General features: G+C 48.6%; 2 protein-coding genes across 2 annotated transcripts in view; one reads left to right on the forward strand and one right to left on the reverse strand.

Moving 5' to 3' along the window:
- LOC126036932 (scavenger receptor cysteine-rich type 1 protein M130-like) overlaps positions 1–24,447 on the forward strand; it is a 189,847-nt gene that overhangs the window by 77,684 nt on the left and 87,716 nt on the right. The window lies entirely within an intron of this gene.
- On the reverse strand, positions 17,570–18,562 carry LOC126036930 (olfactory receptor 1020-like). Its single transcript, XM_049797163.1, has one exon. The coding sequence runs from the start codon at positions 18,560–18,562 to the stop codon at positions 17,570–17,572; it is 993 nt and encodes a 330-aa protein (XP_049653120.1).

Consider the following 24,447-nt stretch of genomic DNA (forward strand, 5'->3'; position numbering starts at 1 on the left):
TGCCTTCACCTGCCATGTTCCCTCAAGACTGGGAAATCATTGTCATGGACCTTAAGGATTCCATTAGCTTCCCAAGACAAAAAAAAAAAAAAAAAATTTTTGCATTCTCTGTGCCTTCTATCAATCATGCAGAACCGGCAAAAAGATATCAATGGAGAGTTCTGCCACAGGGCATGAAAAATTCACCAACCACTTGTCAATCATTTGTTGCACAAGCTCTGTCACCTGTAAGGGAAAAATTCCCTACTAGTTATAGTTATCACTATATAGATGACATTCTGTTAGCATCAGACAACAAGGAGCAGTTGAATGGCATGAAAAATTTGGCCACGAATTTGCTACAACAATATGAGTTAGTTATTGCCCCTGAAAAAGAGCAAAAAATAGCACCCTGGAAATATTTGGGAATGACAATTACAAATAAGCAGGTTGTGCCCCCACCTGTGAAACTTAACCCTGCAGTTAAGACACTCAGTGATGTACAGAAATTAATGGGATCCTTGAACGGGATCAGGCCCTATCTTGGACTGACCAATTCACAGTTACAACCTCTATTGGACTTATTACAAAATTCCAATGATCCAACAGAACCCAGAATATTGAATAAGGAAGCATTAAATGTAATTCACAGGGTCGAACAATGTATACACAAGACATTTGTTTCTCAACTTGATCTGTCTCAATTGATACAATTCTTTGTACTAATCGACAAAACTGTGCCATTTGGTGCTTTGGTGCAGTGGAATTCTGAGGGGGATGACCCATTACATCTTTTAGAATGGATGTTTTTGTCATTTCTGGCCACGAAAAACTGCTCCTGGCTTGTTTGAACTTATTGCTGATGTAACCATAAAAGCCAGAAAATGATGTGTAGAACTAACAGGACGTGATCCAGCTACGATTGTTTTACCTGTTCAAAATTGGTACTTTGAATGGTGTCTGGTAAACAATTACAAGCTGCAAGCAGCTATGGCAGGTTTTCAAGGACAGATCTCGTATCCTCTACCATCGCACCCGCTCCTGAAATTTGCTCGAGAAATACCATTTGGTCAGAAAAGCTTAAGCCAGCCGGATCCTGTGAAAGGCCCTACTGTCTTCACAGATGGTTCTGGAAAAACAGGTAAAGCAGCAGTAGTATGGTATGAAAACAACAACTGGAACAGCAGAGTAGTATATCAAAATGGTTCTCCACAAATAGTAGAGCTGTGTGGACATAGCACATTGAAGCAGCTGCTTCAAAAACAAAAAGAGGGAATGATTGGGGAGCCACCACAAGCATGTTTAGATAACGTAGTTTATGTTCTTAGCTTTCTCTATTATGGGGGTAATTCTTCTCTACCTCCTTTGTTCAACACTTCTCTTTTTTCAACACAGAATTTACAAAGAGGCATTAAAGTACATGTTAGAGATTTAGTTACTGGTCTGCGGAGTGGACCATGTGAGCTATTAACCTGGGGGCGAGGTTGTGCTTGTGTTTCTACAGATACAGGCCCACAATGGACTCCCGCTTGATTTGTACGACCATCATCATCTTGAACATCCCAGAGGGTGCGGCAATATGAATACCACCTAAACCAAAAACAAAGTGTAGGTCACCTTGACCAATATAACAGGACAAGATTCTCTTTGCATTGCAACCGCATCACAAAGTCCATGAACCAATAGAGAGGATAACTATGACTCACGCAGTGCGCCTGGCCCGCGAGCGCATGCATCGTAGGTTGCAAATGAGGCGGATTTTTGGCACCCACTGGCCACGTGTGCTGAAATCCGTTCCTCTTCAAATGTATAAATACCGGGATTTTCCGAAGAGCATCGGGCTGGTGTACGGCAAGGCCATCGTTGCCTCCGTGGGGGTGCCCAAGGAAAACTGGCACCTACCGATTGCTGAATTTGCGGAGCAAGACAGCACAAGAATGTACAGATGGTTCATCTACCTCACAGTCCTCGGATGGACGTAGTCATGGATACCACCGCAAACCAAAGAAAACATCTGGATGACCCTGGCTGACATGACCGGATAAGATTGCTTATACCTTAGTACAGCAACACCAAGCAATCCCTTTTTCACAGGTTTAATAGGGGGTTACACTGACATCAACAAAATTTAAGAACTTATTGATGGAGACCCCTGTGCAGCAGGTCATGGACTCAATGGATGGGAATGCCTGGTTTTCACAGATCTGGCATTAACCCTCATTGCCACCCCAGGAATCACAAATTCTGGGGTCCCTGAATACAGACTGGTGTAGTATTATCAGATTTACTGCTAGACATTGATAGTGTCAGACATGCTACGCTATAAAATAGAGCCGCAATTGATTTCTTGCTTTTAGCACAAGGACAAAGATATTTGAGGGTTGGGGATTGTCTGGATGGTCGATATCTCTGCTCAAGACTGTAGGGGTAGTGATCTTGACTGATAACTATGCTTCTAATGTTGCCCTGTCTTTTCGGCCTTCTGCAAAGGGCCCTGCAGAGGGCAGCCGGGATGATATTTTTAGCACAAATACAAAAAGGGGGAATTGTCAGGGATGCAACGAGTCTATGGAATTCCTGACAGTTTGAGAACAGCATGGCCTTGAGCAGCTTGTAGTATATCCTTGAGAAGTCTGGAAAGATCCAAGAAGACCAGTACGAAAACAAGATAGTGATAAGAAGAGCCGTCCTGACAAACTCACCAATCATGAATTGTTAGTTACTAACTAAGCCAATCATATACTAACACATACTCTGAAGAAGGGGATAAAAAGGTGTGTTAGAACAATAAAGTAGCCATCTTGCATGACCTATTACTTGTCGTGTCCGTCTCTACCGCGACAGTGGGGTACCTTTCTTCCCCTCTCCTTTCTCCTTCAATCCAGTTACAATGATGTTTGAGAATTTTGAATAATTTGAATACCCTTGGGATGTTGAGACCAGCACGGTCCTAGCCCTACTGCTAGGAATTAGCATGCTCCTGAATGTGGTTCAGCTCTTGTTTGAGGTTAAACAACTCTTTAAGAAGATCACCAAGAGATCTGCCCCAAAGCTGGATAATTAAGTGTGGCAGGGTGTGTGGGGTAGTAAGGCCAAGTACCTAGAAAAGTGGGCACCTCCAGTGTTCTGGAAATTCACCCCCGAACACGTGCAGAATCCAGAAGAACTAGTAAAATATTTGGAAAAGGTTTGCTGTCACCCTGGCAACTCTAGAGAGGCAAAATTGCTACAATGTGCTGGGGTGTGGCCCATGCCTATGGAGCCCTGTTCAACACCACTCAGTACCCTCAAGGGGAAGAGAAGGTCTCTGGACCTAACAACAAAATGATGAGCACTGTGGTCACCCAGTCCTTGGCCCCTCCAGTCCCGGCAATGAGCATTGCGGTCACCCAGACCTTGGTGACGGGCACTGTGGTCCCTCCAGCCCTGGTGACAAGCACTGCGGCTACCCAAACCCCGGCAACAGACACTGCAGTTATCCAAAACTCGGCGAGCAGTACTGCAACTGAACCAGCAGACCAACCTGCACCAGTGTCAGTTGCTGCCATACAGAAGAAGAAATATACAAAAAAATCAGTTCACTTAGGGAGGGAGGGAGATGAGCCAGGGTCATCACGGGAACAGGAGGAAGAGGCAGATCCAGAGGTAATAACCAGGTCCCTATCCTTGAGTGAGCTGCGGGAAATGCGAAAAGATTTTGGCTGCCATATAGGTGAGCATATTATCACCTGGCTCCTCCGATGCTGGGACAATGGGGCTAATAGCTTGGAATTAGAACGTAGGGAAGCCAAGCAGCTGGGATCGCTTGCCAGGGAGGGTGGCATTGACAAGGCACTTGGAAGAGGGACACAAGCCCTCAGCCTCTGGAGGCGACTCCTGTCAAGTGTGAAGGAAAGGTGTGGACACATATTTAGCTAACGGTTGCAAGAGCATTCCAGATGCCTTTAGAAGACCTTGAACAGAACAAACAAGAAGACAAAACAAGAAAGATGCCAATTAGAAGAACACAGGTGCGCATTCCGCGATAAAGGGAACTTGGCACAAAGAACCTCAATTTGGCAGTTTATCTTGACGAATTAGACTGAGACAAGTTTCACGTGTTTTAGTTGATATAATCAATTATGTTTCTGTGCGTGTACAGAGTTAGTATAACCAATTATATCTTATGTTTATGCGCGTGTACAGTGTTGATACAACCAATCATATTTTATGCTTGTGTGCATGTACAGTGACTTTGCAGAATATGTGACTATAAGTATGTGTGTGTTTTAGCAATAAAGGGTCGTCTGTCATCCACTTTCAAGATTACAGGCGTCCGTCTACTTCAATCTCCTCAGAAGGGTACCCCTTTAAGGAAGATGTTATATGTCAATCAAGCAAGTGGACCACCATGGAAAGAGGTATCCAATATCTGAGGGAATTAGCTATGCTAGAGACGATTCATCATGACCCGGACAACCCACAATTACCCAAAGATCCAGACAAAGTCCAAAGCACAAGACCCATGTGGCAGAAGTTTGTACAGAGCGCACCATTGTTCTATGCCAACTCACTGGCAATAATGGCCTGGAAAGACGAAGAGGCACCGACAGTGGATGAAATGGCTCGCCAACTCCATCAATATGAAGAAAATCTCTCCTCCTCCCTACAAGCCTGCATTTCAGCTGTGGAGAAGCTGTCCGAGGATTTCCAGCAATTCAAAGAGGATATGTCCTACTCCACACGTGCAAGGACCAATGTCTCAGCTATTAGGAGTGAGCGTTCGTCTGCCCAAGAGAGAGAATATAGAAGGTACACACCACGAGATGCCCTGTGGTTATACCTATGTGATCATGGAGAGGACATGAGGAAATGGGATGGAAAACCTACCTTGGTCCTAAATGCACGGGTATGTGAGTTGTGAGGAAAAAACACCACAAAAGCGGATTCTGCCAGGAAAAATGTCGCTCCAGTTTCCAACAGCGTAGAAGGGCTGATCTTATTTCTGATCCTCTTGAAGGGACTGATGAGCCACTTTTACAAGAAGTGAGTACTGGATACTCTGAGCAGAATTAGAGGGGCCCTGCCTCCAGCCAGGTGGCGGAAAGGGATATTGGGTCTATTGGGCTGCGTGGATTCAATAGCCTGGCACGTCAGACCCACAGGAGTATAAGGCTCTAGTAGACACCGGCGCACAGTGCACTCTAATGCAATCAAGTTATCAAGGGGCAGAACCCATTTGTATTTCTGGTCTGATGGGGGGATCCCAAGAGTTAACTGTATTGGAAGCTGAAGTAAGCCTAACTGGGAATGAATGGCAGAAACACCCCATTGTGACTGGTCCAGAGGCTCCGTGTATCCTTGGCATAGACTATCTCAGGAGGGGGTATTTTAAGGACCCGAAGGGGTATCGATGGGCTTTCGGTATAGCTGCCTTGGAGATGGAGGGCACTGAACAGCTGTCTACCCTGCCTGGCCTCTGTCAAGACCCTTCGATTGTGAAGTTGTTGAGGATTGAAGAACAACAAGTGCCAATTGCTACCATGGCGGTGCACCGGCAGCAATATCGCACCAACTGAGACTCTCTGATTCCCATCCACAAGTTGATTCACCAACTGGAGAGCCAAGGAGTGATCAGCAAAACTCGCTCACCCTTTAATGCTCCCATATGTCCAGTGTGGAAGTCAGTGAGGCACAGTGATTTTGCCTACCTGCAATCACAGTCTCCAGTTATCTGCTCTAACGAGTCCCTGGGGAGGCTTTGCCAGGAATGGCCCTCAGTGGGGCCCATTAATGCTTCAAGGTACTTTGCTTCTGACTTTGACTTCTTGAGAAGTTCATTTCAGTCTGCTCTCAGTAGCTGAGGTTCATGGTCTGAGACTCAAAGACACCATGGGGCTTATTGAAATACGCAAAGCTCTAGGAAGCCATTTTTCTTCCTGCAATTTTCTTCAAGTCTTCAAGACTTGTACAGCTAATTAGAAAAACTTCATAGTGTAGTTAAGGAGGAAGATTTCAAAGTGCATCTATACCCATGATTTTTTTTCTTTTTAAAGGACAATTTTCTTACTTTTCAGTATAGAGAAGAGGTGATAGAAGCATTCTCCAAGTGATAATGATCCATAGTGTCTGTTCTGGAGGTCTGGACAGCTAGGAAAAGCAGTGCCTTCAGGTCTGACACTGTATGGACAACCTTGCTCCTCACTTCTCAAACCTCACCCTTCTGACATTGGCCACCTGGGGGCTTACATCTCTGTTCCTTGCCTCAGATTTCTCCACTGATCTCTACAGCTGGAGGTTACAGATCCATTGCATCATCTCCCCCCTGCTATCCTTAAAGACCTGGCTGCACACAGGCCCAGAAGAATTTCTCCTATTTGCAAGCAAAGCACAGAAAATAATTTTCAAGTTTCGTAAACAAGTCACACTGCTCAACCGCATGTGAAGTACAAGCTGCCCCTAATGAGGCTGCCTTTCTACAAGGGATAGTCTTATGAGAAATGTTTGTGACAGATACTAAAAAGTTAGAGATAAACACAAGTAAAGAACTGCCTAAAGAGGCAATTAGTCTACTGGAGGACAGGCAAGCTTGTAACTCCCTGAAGCTCAAAGCAGCTGCATAGGGGAGAGGTATCTTGAACAAAGAGTAAGAGAAGGAGAGAAGTGGAGCATCAGGGAAAGGGCCTTTGTCTGGACAGTCTTCATCGGAAAAGATGACTTTCAGAAATGGTCATTGTATCAGGCCAGGTGTAAGTATATGAAAGACTTGAGAAACTAAATACACTGAGAGAAGGGGAGTCAAAAGAATCTCAGTACACATAATAACGGGGCGTGAAAGATGATGTTTAGTGCTTACATTGCTGAAATTAGCTGAGGTAGAGACAGTCCTTGATAAGAAGAGCTGATCCCAAGAACCAGCCAATGAGGTAGAGACAGTCCTTGGTAAGAAGCAGGAGCAGGCCCCAAGAGCCAGCTAAGACTGGTCTTGCGGCTTGGGTGGATACCAAAAATTCACTGAGCTTGCGCAAGGAAAGAGGTTACTAGCAGTGACGAAGAGAAGTCATCTTTCTTCATCTCTGCGACCACCAGACGACCACCACAAAGAGGCCCTGCGCAGGCGCAGTTGGGAGGAGACTATGGAAATGACCTCTCGGAGCTAATTTTAATATGAAGCGGGGATAGGTCATGCATATGTATAGGCATATTGTGAATATGTAATACCTGACTGTATAAACTTGAGGCGAACTGCCGAGTTGGGTGCGCGCAAGTTTGGTGGGACTACCCCCTGTGCTGCCCAGCGCTGAATAAACATACCTACTTTACAATCTCACTGATTGTGGAGTCTGTTTTCCACACGTCAGCTGGACACACAGGGGATCACTCCACCTAGTGTGTGCACCTGTCTGGTTTAACCATGCAGGTTAAATACACACCTGTTATACATATTCACTAAATTTCTGGGTAATGTCATACATAATCATCAACTGTCTGATAAATCATTAGCATATGTAAATGTCCCTTTACGCAGGCGTGGTGAAGTCTTTGGTGGTCTTCAGAAGCCCTCTGGTGGTCTTCCATAGTCTTCCTCACTTTGTCCGATAGTTGACCTCTCTTATGTGATTCTGCGTAGTCCGATTTTTGCCATCATGTATTAGATTACGTAAAAAGAACATTCAATGTTAATTCTTGAATTTAACGTTTCTAGTGATTGGCCCTCTCATTGGTTAATCTTACTTAGTTCCACTAACTGGAATCTTGATCAAAGTGGGGTTTCTAAGTGTCGTGGTTTAACTCCAGCCAGCAACTAAGTACCACGCAGCCGCTCACTCACTTCCCCCATCCAGTGGGATGGGGGAGGAACTCGGGGAAAAAAAGAAAAAGGTAAAACTTCTGGGTTGAGATAAGAACGATTTAATAGAGCAGAAAAGAAGAAATTATAATGATAATGATAACACTAATAAAATGACAACAGTAGTAATAAAAGGATTGGAATGTACAAATGATGCACAGGGCGATAGCTCACCACCCGCCGACCGACACCCCACCAGTCCCTGAGCAGCGATTCCCCGCCCCCCCCCCCCCCCTTCCCAGTTCCTAAACTAGATGGGACGTCACATGGTATGGAATACACCGTTGGCCAGTTTGGGTCAGGTGCCTTGGTTGTGTCCTGTGCCAACTTCTTGTGCCGTGGCTGGCCATGAGAAGCTGAAAAATCCCTGACTATAGTCTAAACACTACTGAGCAACAACTGAAAACATCAGTGTTATCAACATTTTTCACATGCTGAACTCAAAACACAGCACTGTACCAGCTACTAGGAAGACAGTTAACTCTATCCCAGCTGAAACCAGGACACTAAGCAACAGAACTAAGGTCCATAACGATCTCTCTCAGTTTCTTAGGACAAAACACTACAAACTAACAAATCGGTCAAAGTTTCTATGGTTAACTAATGTTAGACAATACTTATTCTTTTATGATTGTATACAGCACATTTTGTATGTTCTTAAGTTTCGACTACTACATTGCGAGCTTCAAACCCCTATATTCTACACTCTTTAGCTTTTGATCAAACCCAACTCATATAAAATTTTAACTTATCAGAATATTTGTATCATCACCGACTGAAGGGTAGTGTGGTGAAACCTAATGAATATTCAGATTGGCAACAGATCTTTAAAGACACACTAGTATCTAACTTGGGGACACACAGTATAGACAAGAAGAACAGAAAATGTAATGCGAGAAAAAGTCAACACAGCGGTTTGCTTTCCCACCGCTGGTGATTCACATCTTCCGGCCATAAATAACACATTCATCTCCTTTCTTCTCAGCCTTTGGTTTTATACCAGCCACATCAGAGCCTGCTCCAGTCTTGCAGAGTCCAGGCTGATCCTCCTGGAAGTGGTGCCGCTGGTTTCTCGATGGCCCATCAACTACTGTGAGCAGTGAAGTTTGCTTCATGCCGTTGCCTCCATGTTTGCTCTGCCAGGCCTGTGTCTTGATAAATTTTGGTTGCTGGTTTCCCTTTTTTCTATTGGTTTCCCAGTTGACAGCTCCTGCCCCGACCCCACAGCCCAGGGACAAGCCACAGTGAGACAGGGACCCAAAGGAACCTTAGTAGATATAGTAGATATATGGATGTAGCTAGGAACTGTTTAGTAATTATCTAGCTTATAATGAAGTTAAAGAAATTTCAATAGAGGTAGACATGGCCCAAGAGGATGAGAAATGATGATTAACGTTTGCATTGTTGAGGCTGGCTGGGGCAGGAGATAGTCCCTGAGAAGAAGCAGCAGTCGACCCCAAAAACCAGCCAAGACCAGTCTTGTGACTTTTTGGAACTAATTTGAAAATGAAGCGGACATAGATCATGCCTACGTATGGGCGTATTGTGAAACTCCATGTATATGTAACACTTGACTGTATAAACTTGAGGAGAACTGCCGAGCCGGGCGTGCACGACTTTGGTGGGACTACCCCCCGTGCTGCCCAGCGCTGAATGAACATACCTACTTCACAATCTCACTGATTGTGGAGTCTGTTTTCCGCACATCACAGGAAATCATAGACTCAGAGAATCAAGGAATCACTGAGGTTGGAAAAGACCCTTAAGACCATCGCGTGCAGTGGCGTGAAGGAAAAAATCCTAATGTAAAAGTCAGTGGTAATTCAGTGTGTACCTGGAGAGATGAAAACACAGCCACGAGCAGCCCCCAGGACATCATGATCGCAAAGTCCTGCACAGCTTGTCCATGCAAGGTGAAGGGGAGTTCCATTGAGCATCTGGAGCCTATGACTGTCCTGATCCAATGTCGGGGAAAGTTTCAATATGATCCCAAGAGCGAGATTAAGACACAAACGAAGTCTAATGCCGTATACCCAAAACAGCTTTTATTATCAAAAGTAGCAAAAGTAGAAAATAGTAGCAATAGGATAGAATGGAAGAAAAAGGCAGAAATCAAACAAGCAGTCGGGATAGAGTTGCAAGAATAGTCACCACCATGGATCAAGCAGCGTCCCGTTGGTCCTCAGTCTTCAATTCTTCAGTTATGGGTGCACACCATGGCCTGTGTCCATGTCTTTTTTACAGGGCATAGTCTAATGCATGCACATACGTACTGTTAGCACGCTCATGGTTTCGTCTATCACTTGATCTTTGGGTGATCGACATGAGAAACCAGTATATTTTCTCAAAGACTACAGCTTCCAGGACAATGGTAGTCTCCACATTCCTGCATGCTTCACCAGCTCCAGCCTGCCTCTTCCCCTGGATGCCTCAGTGGCCTGGTTATTGTCCTTATGGGCCAGAGGAGTGTCCTCTTTAAACAAGCCATCCCAGAGGCAAATGTTTCAAGATAAATAGTTCACAGTTCCGTCTCTCACAGCATACAATCTTTGAGACAGATGCCTCGAGATGACAGTCTCTCACAATGACCTGCCTTCCTGGCCTGTGATGGGGGGTGCCCCAGGGAAGGCTGTGGGCTGGAGGTCCAGGAAGGCACTTGGGTCCAGCATGAGGCTCTGAAACCTCCTGTGAACCCAGGACTGCTGAGGCCATGAGGCAGGGAACTGCCACCCCTCCCAGAGCAGGGCAGAGGACCCAGGGGTCCAGGCTGCCTGCTCATGATCCTCTCCTGCCCCGACACCAAACTGTGCTGCCTGGGGGATGGTGCTCATGATAGCATATTTCCATACATTCTGTATGGTATGTCTAAATATTTTCATGGTTTTCATGTTTTGTACTAGTCGTGGAAACTGCTTTGCTGCTCGGTGACTGCAAAAGTGAGATTAGGTAAATAATTATTAGAAATCTTATACTAACACTATGATTGAAACAATAGACAAAAGTATAGCCAAGCAATTAACTAGTAGAGGTAGTTACTCCTAAGTTTTGCAGTTCTTTGCTCTTAGAACTAGATGTTCCTGGACACTAGATGAGAACGGTGTTGAGACTGACCATATGTGATTGATGCTGCCTTAAGCTTCAAGATCAAAGAACAAGGACAGGAATAAAGACTTCAAGGACAGCCAGCAAGAACTTCAAATGGGTCGGTGGTCACAAAAGCAGCCCATCGACTCAAAGGGATCCTTCATTGCACGTGATTGGATGTAGGCAGTACCAAAATAATCAGTTGCAATTACTTTTATGTAAATGTATACTAATCTGATTAATGTGCAATTAGTTATTCTATATAACCTGTTAGTGCTAAAGCTGTGGGATGCATGCTAGGTGGAACTACCCCCCATGCATCCAGCGCTGCAATAAAGAATGCCTGCTTTCTAAAACTCCAAAACGAGTCTTGGATGGTGTCTTCGACCGGCTTTTCGGTATCACTCACTAGAGCCCTGGTAAGAACCTCTTTCCCTCTGTGCCTCCAAAACACCGGCTGCCCCAAGAGTTGGCATCGTCTCCCCCTCACCTCTCCCAGCCTCCTGGGGGGACACTCCAGGTTGCCTTTATCTGGGGGCACATGGTGGGTGGGAAGGGGACACCCCAGGTGCCCGCGCTCCTTCAGCCCCTCTGCTCATCGTGGTGGTCCAGCCAGAGAGGACCCAGGCATCTGGGCGCTGGGCAAGTAGACGGGACATGGATGCAGGCACACACACACACACACACACACACACACACACAGAGCGTAGCTTTGCTGAAGGGGTTTATTGATCATGAGAGGGAAATGGCCCAGGGCTCCCAGGGGATCAGGTGGGGTCATCCAGGGTTGATCATCTCCTCATGCCGCTGGAGGGGGACAGGACAGGGCTGTCACCATCACTTGAGGACCTGCAAGAGAGAGCCCAAATTGTGACGAACACCCCCCCCACCCCCCCCAGTGTCTGCTGGGACATGAGAGGGGCCTTGTCCCCACCACCTCTCTCTGCAGAGACCTAGGGAAGGAGAAGGGAACTGGAGCCCTCTGTCTACCCAGGACAGGACTTGGCTCACCTGAGATCCAGATAGCACCCAGAGCCCCCTATCTACCCCAGGATGCCCCTATATCTCCCAGAAGCCTGCCCAGCCCTCACAGTGATCCTGGGGGGTGTTTATGGCACAGCCCCCCTGCCTGGCCTGCACAGTGACCTTCTGGCTCCATAGAGCCCTACTGCATGCAAGGAAAGGCATGGGGGCAGCTCTGTGCAGCTCACCCTGGGACATGCATCAGGGACAGTCCCCTCTCTTTCCCTCTGCCATACCCAAGGTCTGCCCACCCCAGAGGGCTCAGGGATCCACCGGGGCCCAGGATCCTTTGTGGGGCTGCAGACGCCCTGACGTTGCTCACCTGGACATCAGCAGCTACAGGCACGCTTCTCCGCTGCAGAAGAAGTCTTAATTCCTGTTCGGTCAGAAGATCCTGGGGCGAAAGGGAGGATTAGCGACATGCTTGGGTGAACTGGGTTGTTCTGGGAGGCAGGGGAAAGCAATGGAATCCTTGGGGAAGGTGCCTCTGGGAGAAATGGGGTACATGAGCTCGTATGGTTCTGCACAGAAAGCAGTGGGTGTCCTGGGGAGGGGGCCCACCTGGGTGTGTGGCTGTGTACTGGGGTACACATATTTTTGTTATAGCCAGCCAAAGAATACTGGTACATTCAAAGACTATAAGTGGCACCTTAAATTAATGCCCGAGTTAAAAGTAGTACCTTAAATAAAAAATACAGCTGAGATTAAATAAAACTTTTACTCCTTTCCATATATCATATGGTCAGAGGACCTGGTTTGTTCAGTGGGAGCAGATGCCACTTTCTCAGGCCGGTAGTTCGTCAGGTGTACTTTCCATCACATGAGACAGCTGGGTGGGAGGCACACACAGGAAAGATGCTTGTCTCCATTGCCACCGTGCACAATGGCCTGAGCGCAACCTGTGCGGCTGAGTTGCCAAAGCAGTGAGCTGACGCAGCCCTCGGAGGGCTTCATTGGTAACCGAATGAGTGGGCAAGGGTGGAGGGTAAACACCATATAGATGGGAGTCGACAAACAGAAATGGGATGGGATAGTCCGGGTGTGGGTTCCTGGGGCTGCTGCCGATGCCTTTGAGTATCTGCAACATCTGTGTGGAGCAGAGAAACACTCAAAAGGATTCAATGTCCAAAGAAAGGACATACAGTGTGCTGGTAAAGAGTTCCCCCTCTTCCTTGACCATCACCAACAGGATGAGGAGTGCACATGTCCATCTTGGACTTGGACCCCCAGCACTTACATTGCAGTGCGAGGCTCCTAAGAGAAACCGTGATTCATCTCTCTTGTCTGTAGGAGCAACAGCACCAATGTCTGTGCCCACTGGGCCTCCTTCTCCTGCCTCCCCAGCCAGGGCAGAGGCAGGTGGTTCTCACAAACTGCACATCCAACAGGACTGGAAGGAGTGTTACAGAGGCTCGTACTATCAAACACAGCAGGTGTTAAAAATCAGATTTATTCTTCGATAAAAAAGTTCCTTAGAACTCTGATTAGCGAACCACAAGCTCAACGATGTAAGGGGAAATTAGTACTACACAGCGGACTTTAGAATTCTTAAGGTTTAAAAATGATGACTCAAAATGAGCATATCGTTTACCTATGAGATGAGGGCTCTCACCCTCAAGGAGTTACCTAGGGTGGCATCCCAATCCAAGGGGAGAGTCCCTGACTGCAGACCTGCTGCTCCCAGGATGAATTCTGGAAATGTTGCCAGGATCCCAGGCAGGGAAGGATCCTGGAAAGTCTCTCAGAGCTCAATATTGCTAGTCCTATGGATTCAGCAGGAAAATCTGAAGTAGTGCCATGATGATATTGCTGCTAACACAGCCATGAAAAACAGAAGCAGTTGGGTACTTGTTGGAGCGGCGGAGGAATGCACATAAGTCGACCCAATATGAGGGATAGAAGTGATTCAACTTTATTTGCACGGATAGCTCATATTTATACAGTTTGCGATAATTATGCCTACTAGTCCTAATACGATTGGTACATTGCTAATGTTTATTCATTACTAATACACACCCACTTGTGGCTGGCAGCTATGCGTGTTCAGTAACTTTCTCATGAGAACTTCTTCAAAAGTTACTTGTGAAGTTATGCCAAGGCCACACCCTCCCTGTCTTTCTCCTGATAACAGCGAGACCAGCTGTTGTTTTTCTCCTGATATCAGCAAGGCGAGCAGTCTTCGGCCAAGGCCTAGTCTTGCTGCCCACGCTGACATTCCTTCACACAGAACTCTGCTCGCACAACTTTTCTATAGACCCATGTCCTATCTCATCAAGCCAATTCCCAACAGGTACTTGCACCTTTGGGGCTTGGCAGTGTCCCCGTGCAGAGCACTGTCCCTGAAAACAGAGATGTCCATTTCCCTCTCGCCAGCTATCGGAGTAGCACTGAGGTCGGTCACAGCACACCACCTACTGCTCGTACAAAGGCCTCCCAGGTAAAGGCAGAGCTTGTTGCAGACCAAAGCAGATGTCTTTGCACTGCCCGTGCATGCAGTGAGCTTTCCTGAACGAGTGAGCACCTGTCACAACGTGGCCCATGAGATGAAGCCAGATGTGAGCTGGAAGGAGTGGGAGGTGGCCACAGAAAGAAGAAACCAAATTGGTGCCAGTCACATCTGCACAGCTTGGCTGTGGGGTATGAGGGACCGGGGTTGATTCCCTCTGTTGTCCAAACTACCCCACCTCGCCAAATGGTGTTCACTTTCAATAAGGTTTTACTGAGGGGCGAGGGGGTGGAGAGGAGAGACACAATTTGTAGGGGAAAAGCATGTGTTCACACACATGCAGACAGACAGCCGCACAGAGCAGCATGCCCAGCCCTGGTGACAAGCTGGTGGGAGAAAAGCTCCTGAAGAGGGTGCATGGAACAGGCAGGTAAAGAGGGGCAGAGCTGGGCTTCCCAGAGCAGACAGGGAGAGACAGGGGTCTGGGAAGAGGCAGGAAGGGAATGCCAGGGCTCTTGGAGAAAACAGAGAGCCACTGGTGTGCTCCCACCTCTGACGACACCCATGAAAGCAATCGCCTTGATGACACTCCCCCTCCCATCCTGAATTCAAGATCTCGTGCTTGGTTGCCATGTATGAGTTTCTAGAAAAATCCTAGCCTTTGTCCTGCATTATGTCCTCTGCTGTCCTGGAGGGATTTAGTTTCCCAGGCCATGGCACATGCATTTTCTAGCCTTGTTCTGGGGGAGGGGTGTTCCCCCTTTTAACTTTCCATTTCCTTTTTAGTTTTCTGTTTCTTCCTCTGCATTTCCTTTTCCTTGTTGTGCCTGCCCCTTTCCATCCCAGTCAAATTCCACATGGCGGTTTGCTTGGCTTGCACTCACCTCTGAGGCAGATGAAGGTGCTGATGCAAGGGGAAGCACCGTGCTTTCCCAATGCCTGCCTCAGCACTGCAAAGAGGACAGTCAGATCCTGCCACTTGTCTTTTCCTCTGGGAATGGACTCAGCTAGGCGAGAGGGTTGACGTGGGAGGAGGGCCTGCTGGACATTGTTGCCTTCTGGAGCGAATATTTGAGAGAGACCCACAAGCACTGTGGGACCATGGGTACCTGAGCTCGTCCACAGAGGCTGCAGTGAACAGGAGATGGTGCCATTTAAAATCCCAAGAGAGGTGTGCAAGATGGCCTGAGCCCGAGGCAGCTCCAGCTCCCTTGGAGGGATGAGCAAGCCCTTCAGGCGCAGGCTGAGGTGGGGTGACCAGGGATGGGCTCTTGGCACAGCCAGGATGGCAGGCCTGGGCAGGGAGCAGGCAGGTCCCGCCTGTGGGGTTGGGCTGGGACTGGTCACAGGTACCTCCCTGCAGAGCACACCTCTTGCGCTCCAGGCTGCGCTCAGGCAGGGCTGGCACCAGGGCAAGGGCTCCTGGGGCAGGGCTGAAGTAGCTCACCTGGGAGAGGCTTAGACTGACAACCCACAGGTTCAAGCCCCAGCACAAGCAATGTGTTCCCCTTGGCTTTTCAAGAGCTGCTCTGACTTCTTCCAGCCTTCCCCGATCCTTGTCCCTGTACTCTCCCTATGTGAGAGCAGAGCTTCCCCCATGCTGGACACTGTTTGTGTGATGCAGATGCTGCAAGAAGGGCTTCAGCAAGTGTGTCGTCAGCCAGAAGGAGACAAAAAAATTGTGGGCCCACTGCTCACAGTGGTTCACAGACCACTGAAGAAATGGAGACCTGAGGAGAACCAGGTCACAAGGACCAACCCTGCCCTGGGTCCTGCATGGGTTGGGGGGAGTGGGTTGACCCTGGCTGCCAGTGAAGCCTCACACAGCTCCTTCCTCACCTACTCACCCCACACCCCAGTGGGATGGGGGCAGAGAATAGGAAGAGCAAAAGTGAGGAAAGTCATGGGTGAAGATAAAAATAATTTAATAAGGGAAGGAAAGAGGAAGAAGGAAGAAAGAAAAAAACCACCCCCTGCCAAAATAATAAGTGATGCAAAGGCAATCACTCACCACCTTCCACAAGTACACCGATACCCAGCCAGTCCCCAGGCATTGGCCACCCACCCAGAAAACACCCTCTCCTCCATCTTTATTGCTGAGCATGATGCCATATGGCATGGAATATCTGTTTGGTCAGTTCCAGTCACCTTTCCTGGCTGTGTCCCCTCCCGACATCTTGCACACCCCCAGCCTACTCACTGGGGGTCAGAGTGAGAAACAGAGAAGACCTTGATGTTGTGCAGATACCTTTCAGCAACAGCAAAATCACTGATGTGTTATCAGCACTGGTTTTGTCACTAATCCAAAGCCCAGCACCTTATGGGCTGCTATGAAAAAAATTAACATCATCCCATCCAGATCCAGTACATTGGGTCAAAGAATTCTAGTGGGGAAGGAGGGCCGAGGTGGAAAGCCTGATCCAGGGATGAAGGGGCTGGGGCAAGGGAGTGGGTGTCTCAGTCTGTCCAAGATGTAGAGTGAACAGAGAAGAGGAGCTTTATCTGGAGCCAGAGGAGCATGGCTGGAGCAGGGACTTGCTCCCTTCTCTGGGAACAGGGGAGGAAAAGAGGGGGGGAGGGAGATCTGGGTGAGGATCTTGGTTTAGTCCTCAGAAAGAGGAACTGCTCCCCTTACTCCAACCTCTCCACCTCCCTTTGCAGCAGGAGAAGCAAAGGCTTCTTACTCAGCTGCTCAGCTGCTGCAGTCTCCAGCTGGTTTCTGAGGCATGCCTGCAACAGGGCCTGGCCAGACAAGGGAAGAGGGGTGCGTGGGTGTTACCCACGAACCACCCAATAGAAATGGCCCATTTTCCCTTGGCAGTGCAGTGAAAGTAGACCTTCACTCATGGCTGACATGTGAGCTTCATGCTCCCGAAATTTGTACCAGAGGGGAAGATGACTCCCACCCTGGGAACCCACAGTGAGAAAGATGCCCTCATGATGGCCCTTGGAAAATATTCTCGTATGAGGCCAAGTACGCTTTTTTATCTCCTCCAGAAAAGAAAACCTTGATACTTCAACAGTTCCCACATGTAAGCCTACCAAGATGTTTATTATCAAGGGAAAAGCAAACCCGTGACCTTGTCAGCATTGCTTTCTAAACAACATTTCTCTACCAGGACCTTTTGCTTTCTTCCCCTTGCTGCCTCACAAGCAGTCTCAGTGGCGTGCACATCTGAAGACCCCATTGGTATCTAGAGCTTTCCTATTCAAAGGAACAAGAAGTGTCTTTTGCCTGTGTCACCAACGTAGCTGTGGGTGCAGGTCGTGGCTTTCCTGATCATTCTCCTGAGGGCCTCCCTGACCTCCCTGTTCCGCAGGCTGTAGATGAGGGGATTGACCAAGGGTGTGAGGATAGTGTAGAAAAAGGAGAAGACTTTGTTGAGCTGCCTCAGTGGGGCTGTTCTGGGCAGCAGGTAGACAACAAAGAGGGTGCCATAGAAAACAGTGACAACGGTGAGGTGAGAGGAGCAGGTAGAGAAGGCCTTCTGTCTGCCTGTGCTGGATGGGATCCTCAGGATGGCAGCTATGATGCACATGTAGGAGGCCAACGTGAACAGGAATGGACAGATTAGGTCCAGGAAGGCGAAGATGAACACAACGAGCGTGAACACCCTGGTGTTACTGCAGGCAAGCTCCAGCAATGGTGAAAACTCACAGAAGAAGTGGTCAATGGACTTGGGGCCACAGAACTGCAACTGGGAGAAGACAACTGTGACTACCAGCAGCAGCAGTGAACTCCCTAGCCAAGATGCAGCTGCAAGATGGAAAGAGACCTTCCAGGTCATGAGGCTTGCATAGAGCAAGGGCTGGCATATGGCCAAGTACCGATCATAGGACATGGCTGCCAGCAGGTAACACTCGGTAGTTGCAAAGGAAGCAAAGAAGTAGAACTGAGCCATGCAGCCATGTGCAGAGATGCTGTTGTCCCCAGTCAAGAAGCTGGCCAGCAACCGTGGCAGGATGGTGGAGCTGTAGCAGGTCTCTAAGGAGGACAAATTGCCCAGGAAGAAGTACATGGGGGTGTGGAGATGCCGGTCTGCCACCACTAGCACAACAATGAGGATGTTCCCAACCATGGTGACTGAATAGATCATAAGCAAGAGAAGAAAGAGCAGGTTCTGGAGTATGGGGACATCACGTATTCCCAGCAGCACAAAATCTGTGGATGATGTCCAGTTGTCATTTTCCCGTTCAGCCATGCAATGTTGTTTGTCTTTTATTTCCCCAGTTGCCACAAAGAGGGGCTACAAGAAAGAAACACATTTCAGCATATACCTTCAATATTTTTTTGTGTGTGTAGGACATTGCTCCTTTCACATTAGATTTACGTGTTTCTTGTATAATGAAAGCACAAAAAAATGTTCTTCCTGATGGGTTAAGAACACTCATCCCAGCAGACCCACCGGAGACTCTAGAGGCAAGCTGCCCAACAAAAGTTCTTCTTTCTCACTGCAGAATAAACCTGTGATGTGCATTTGCTCACACAGAAACAGACAACTTTCATATGCCTGTGGGTATGACCTGGAAAACAAGTTACAGGTGTTGAGGATCTACATCCTTCCACTCTCAGGAAAGAAAAAGCATGCCAGAAAAAACAAACCCCACTCTCCAAAAAAACCCATTGTGTGAAATATCATGCCAGATGCTGTCCGTCGTCCAAAGCAAGGGATGGGCACATCACAGGGTGAGTGGCCACAGCTCTCTGAAACACCGACATGAGGGGAAAAGGACTCCCACCCCACTCCTTCCCCACCACCACACAGGCCAATTTCTTCCATTGGGAAAGGCCAGATGAGGAGTTACTGCTTCAGATGAGCAAGGGACTGTGCTGTGGAACTGCCAGAGAGCATGCTAAAGCCCACTTTGTAGGTCAAAACGCAGCATAAAAAGTGACCAGGAGAGGACCAAAAAGAAGATAGGGAAAGGGTAACTGAGGTAACCGAGCCACAGGGGAGAAGTTGTGAAGGGAGGAGTAACGAGAAGGATTAAGGAGAAAAATCCCAGGCTTTTTTCAGTGGTGCCATGAAGAAAGGACACATTGAAAGACAGGAAATTCCATTTAAAGATAGGGTGGTCAAACACTGGAACAGGTTGCCCAGAGAGGTTTGGGAGGCTCCATCCTTGTGGGAATTAAAAACTTGATGGGGCATGGTCCTGAGCCACATGCTCTAGCTGACCCTGCTTTTTAGAAGGGGCGGTTGGACTAGATGATAAGCTGGGGTGGCTGCCAAGCTGAGCTGCTCCATGATTCTGTGATTGAAAGCTGCTTTCCATTTTTTCCCTCCTGAGCAGTGGTTCCTGAGGGCTTTGAGGCTGCCTGCTTGCAAATCCCAGCCCAGCAGCAGGACCCCAGCATGGCCAGCTGTGCTTGTGGGGCACAAGTGAAAAAGCAGGACACTGAGCAGGGCATCCCCAGGAGGCCTGGGGGTGAGGTGGGACAGCATCAGGGTCAGGGGCATGGACAATGTCAGGGTCATGCCTCAGCGTGTGATTGGAGAAAGCTCATGCCCGAGAAACACAGCTCTCTGCAAGAGCAGTTCCCTCCAAGTGTCTCATGACCACCTCTTGGGCTGGAATGCGTTTCTTCCAGTGCTGATCATCACAGGAACTCTTCTGAGAGTTTTCCAAAAGCTACTCAGAATAATGTATACCCCCAGCCATCTCCACTGCATGGGACTGAGAAAGCTGAGCGTTGCAGAACAAATCCTACTTCATCATAATTCTGAGAGTGAGAAAGCAAGCAAAACCCAGCCACAACAAAAAAGAAAAAGAAACCAAGAGAGAATTGAAATAGCCCTGTGAATGATGAAGTGAAGGGCACAGGCTATCTGGCCCCACACAGCCCGCCCAAACGCTCCCCCGCTGCCCAGCCAAGGTGGGAGACTGTCCCAGGGCTCTCCCTGGGATTTCACTGTGCAGTGCCAGGGGCTCAGGAGTGTCTAGGAAAAGCGGGGAGCTGGGGTGAGAAGACGTGCAGGAAAGGACAAGGCTAAGACTTAGGTCCCTATGCTCTCATTTCTTCCGTTCAAAGACCCAGCAGATTGAGTAATAAGACCCAGCCTTCACTCACCCTCGGCACATCCAGCACAAACCTACAGTCTCATCATGAAGCAGTGACATCTGCTCTGAATGGATCATGGCAATGAAGTCCAAGGTTGGGGTCTTACCTTCTGCCTCTTCCCTACCGTGTCCTTCACTTCTTGGACTGCACTGCAAGCCCTGCACCAGGGCTCATTCCTTACTCTGCCCTTGCCCTCTTCTGCCAGCAGCTCCTAAGGTGAGTCTCCAGCAGCACCTCAAGGCTCCCTGCTCTCTCAAGTGTCCCAGGGTTTATAGCAGAAACAAGACTCTAAAGGTTCCTGCTGCAGTGTGTCCCTCCTGAGGATTTGCAGAGTAAAAACAGTATAATTGACTCCCTGGTGGGATGGAAGCTCTGAGGTGGTGGGGACTGCGTCAACAGCCGCAGGCAGTGCTGAACCCCTGGGAATATGATGTAAACTGAGGCAGGGCAACTGAACCAGGGACATCTCTGACTTTGGTGAGCAGGGCAGGAAAGTCCCCGGGAATGGCATTCACCTCACTTCCCTTCAGACGACTGCATCTTCATCAACTCACATAGAATTAGAAAGGCTCAGACCTTCTGAGGCAGAGGGGCCTGGCTTGTGGGGAGCTGAAGTCAGCAGAGCAGTGCCTATGTCCTTCCAGAGAGGATTCCCTTCTCCAGCATGAGAGGTGCACAGGGGCCTCCCTTGCTCCTTTGCTAGCCAACGGGAGCAAGTGGGCATGACTCCTTCCAGTCCTGTTGGATGTGCAGTTTGTGAGAACCACCTGCCTCTGCCCTGGCTGGGGAGGCAGGAGAAGGAGGCCCAGTGAGCACAGACATTGGTGCTGTTGCTCCTACAGACAAGAGAGATGAATCACAGTTTCTCTTAGGAGCCTCGCACTGCAATGTAAGTGCTGGGGGTCCAAGTCCAAGCTGGACATGTGCACTCCTCATCCTGTTGGTGATGGTCAAGGAAGAGGCGGAAGGTGTCTATGAGGTTGTTTTGGAAAAGAGCGGCCATATGGGTCTATTAAAGGGTGAGCGAGTCTTTCTGACCACTCCCTGACTCTCCAGGCATGGAATCAGCTTATGGATGGGAACCAGGGAGTCTCAGTTGGTGCGATACTGTTCCTGGTGCACAGTCATGGGAGAAAATGTCACCTGCTGTTCCTTACCCCGCAGCAACCCCACAACAGAAGGATCCTCTGAGGGACTGGGCAAGCTAAACAGCTGCTTAATAGTCTCTGGACTCAAGGCAGCTATACCCAAAGACCACCAGTACCCTTTTAGGCCTTTGAAGTATCCTCCTCTGAGGTAGTCTCTGCCAAGAATACATGGAGCCTCTGGACCAGTCACAATACCTTTCCCAGGTAGGCTTACCTCAGGCTCCAACACAGACACTTCATGGGATCCTCCCATCACTCCAGAAATGCAGATGGATTCCTCCCCTTTGTAATCTGATGGTATTAGAGTAGCCTCTGCACTGGTGCCCACTAGAGCTTTACACTCCTGTGGGGCTGATGTGCCAGGCCATCGAACCCACACAGCCCAGTAAACCCGGCTGTCCCTTTCCTCCGCCTGGCCAAAGGCAGGGCCCCTCTATTCTTGGCCAGAGTCTTCATCACTTGGGTTTTTGTAACTGCAAAGCACAAGTCCCTTCATCAAGGTCAAAAGCAAGATCAGCCCTTCTACTCTGACCCACAGACCTTGGAGCAGTAATTTTCCTGGATGGATGCCTTCTCTCTGTTGTTTTTCCTTGCAGTTCCTGTACCCGAGATTCTAGTTTCCAGGTAGGTTCACCATCCCACTGCCTCATGTCCTTCCTCCGGTCACGCAGGGAGAACCACAGGGTTGCACGTGGTGTGCACCACCGGTACCCTCTCCCTGGAACAGAAAAAGGCTGGCTCTTAATGGCTGGGACCTTGGTTGGTGTGGGTGAGGAAGAGCTATCCTTCTCAGATTGCTCGGACAATTTGGGGGTGAGTTTCTCCACAGCCTACACACAGGCCCATAGGGAGGAAGCAAGATTATCTTTGTATTCTCGGAGTTGTCTGTCCAAACCATCCATAGCTGGTGCCTCTGTGTTTCTCCAGCTCATTATTGCCAGGATGTTGGCATATGACATCGGAGCATTTCATATAAACTTTTGCAAAATGGACCGCGTGCACTGGATTTCATGCAGGTCTTTGGATGCCTGGTTGTTGTCCAGGTTGCTGTAACGCACCTCCACCATGGCTAATTCCCTCAGGTACTGGACACCTCCCTCAATGGTGGTCCACTTGTCTGGGAATTTGCAAGATCTTCCTTGAAGGGATACCTGTCCTTCACACTCGACAGGACTCGCCTCCAGAGGCTGAGGACTGCTGCCCCTTTTCCAATCCCTTTGTCAACGGCCTTACCCCTAGCAAGGGATCTCAGCTGCCGGGCTTCCTTACCCTCTAATTCCCGACCCTTGGCCCCAGTATCCCAGCATCAGAGCAGCCAGCTGATAATTGGCTCTCCTGGATGATGGCTGAAATCTGTTTGCATATCTGCCAAGCTGACCTCAGCTTCCGTTGTTTCTTCTTGCCTATAGGGGCGACTGGCATAGTTGAGGCCTGGGTCTCTGGTTCAGCCACAGTGTCTGTATGTCGTTAGATGCAGAGACCCTCTCTTCTCCTTGAGGGTGCTGAACAGTGCTGAATAGTGCTCAGTAGGCGAAGGGCAGGCCCCAGCACAGCGCGACAAGCTGTGTCTCTTTGGCATAGCCAGCACCAGGGCAAACATTCTGTCACTTCATCAGGATCCCGTGCTCATCTGGGTTGACGTCTCAGACCCTTGGAGGTGACAACCATCCTAGGTACCTGCCTGTATTCCTCTGCATGCCTTGCCACCCGTAACCACACAGCCCTGGAACATATCCCTGGGTGGTATTCCTAAATGGTTGGTTAACCCTAGAGAAAGCGGAACAAAAATTCTTGAGAAGTACCAATAAGGAGTATTTTGGTTACCCAAGGATGTTCAAGCTACTGAGAATTTATTGTAACGAGGGAGAAAATATATGCCATGAAGAAAAAGGTGGTGAAGGTGCCATTCTGTTATTCCTCCACCCAAAAACTCTCAGAGGAGAAAAGGGAAAAGGTGTAATTGTTAATTGTCTCCATGAGATGATTCTCAGAGTAATGGCATCAGTGCAGAGCTCAGATACCTGATTAAGATCAAGGCCAGTGCTTTTGTAATAAACCCCCCAGGCAAAACACCACCAAGTGCTACAGACCACAGCAAACTGCAAAAGGCAAACCCAAGCTTTAACATGCACAGCAAAGAGGAGCCTGGCACGGATCAGATACACTAATGGTGAGAACAGTTAAGTCAATACCATGACCAGCAACTGCTGAACAGATATCAAAGCTGTAAGTTCCATCTAATATGCTCTGGTCAACTCTGCTGTTGACTCTACCCCAGCCAAAAGTAGTACAGCCGGACAGAGACGCCCTGCTGAGCCCTGTCCGTCCCCCCACCTTCTGCAGGTTCTAAGGGCCACTGGGAACCTCGAGGGTACTGGGAGCTGGGATGCAAGACGTAACGGTGGGGAAAACAGAATGGCCACTCTCCATCTGTTGCCACTAACACGCCTGCCAGTGCTGCAGCAAGTGCCTCTGCCCCTCCTTTCCCCAGCCCCAGCCCTTCTCTTCCCCTTTTGTGCCTGCCTCGGTTGGTCTCTCTCTCCATCCCTGCCTCCATCCCTGGATTTCCGACAATGAGGTTGGGGAAAATGCGTCTGAAAATGGTAGAGGGGAGAGCTGGGGTGAATGCTGAGGCTCCAACACTATATACGTATGCGAGATGAACAGATAACCCAAGTGTCTCCACCAAAGAAGAGGTAGCACATGCACTTTTCTTTTTCTCCCCTTTCCCTCTGTACAACAACGGGATACCTCACTGCAGCTCAAAGCCTGAGGAGAACAACCATGCTAAAACTTTATTGGGAAAATAAATGTGGTAAAAATTCCACTGCCTCACAGAAGAGACTGCAAGAAAAAACAGAGAAAATTCAGAAGT

Source organism: Accipiter gentilis, unplaced genomic scaffold, assembly GCF_929443795.1.
Source record: "Accipiter gentilis unplaced genomic scaffold, bAccGen1.1, whole genome shotgun sequence".
Taxonomy (NCBI): Eukaryota; Metazoa; Chordata; class Aves; order Accipitriformes; family Accipitridae; genus Astur; species Astur gentilis.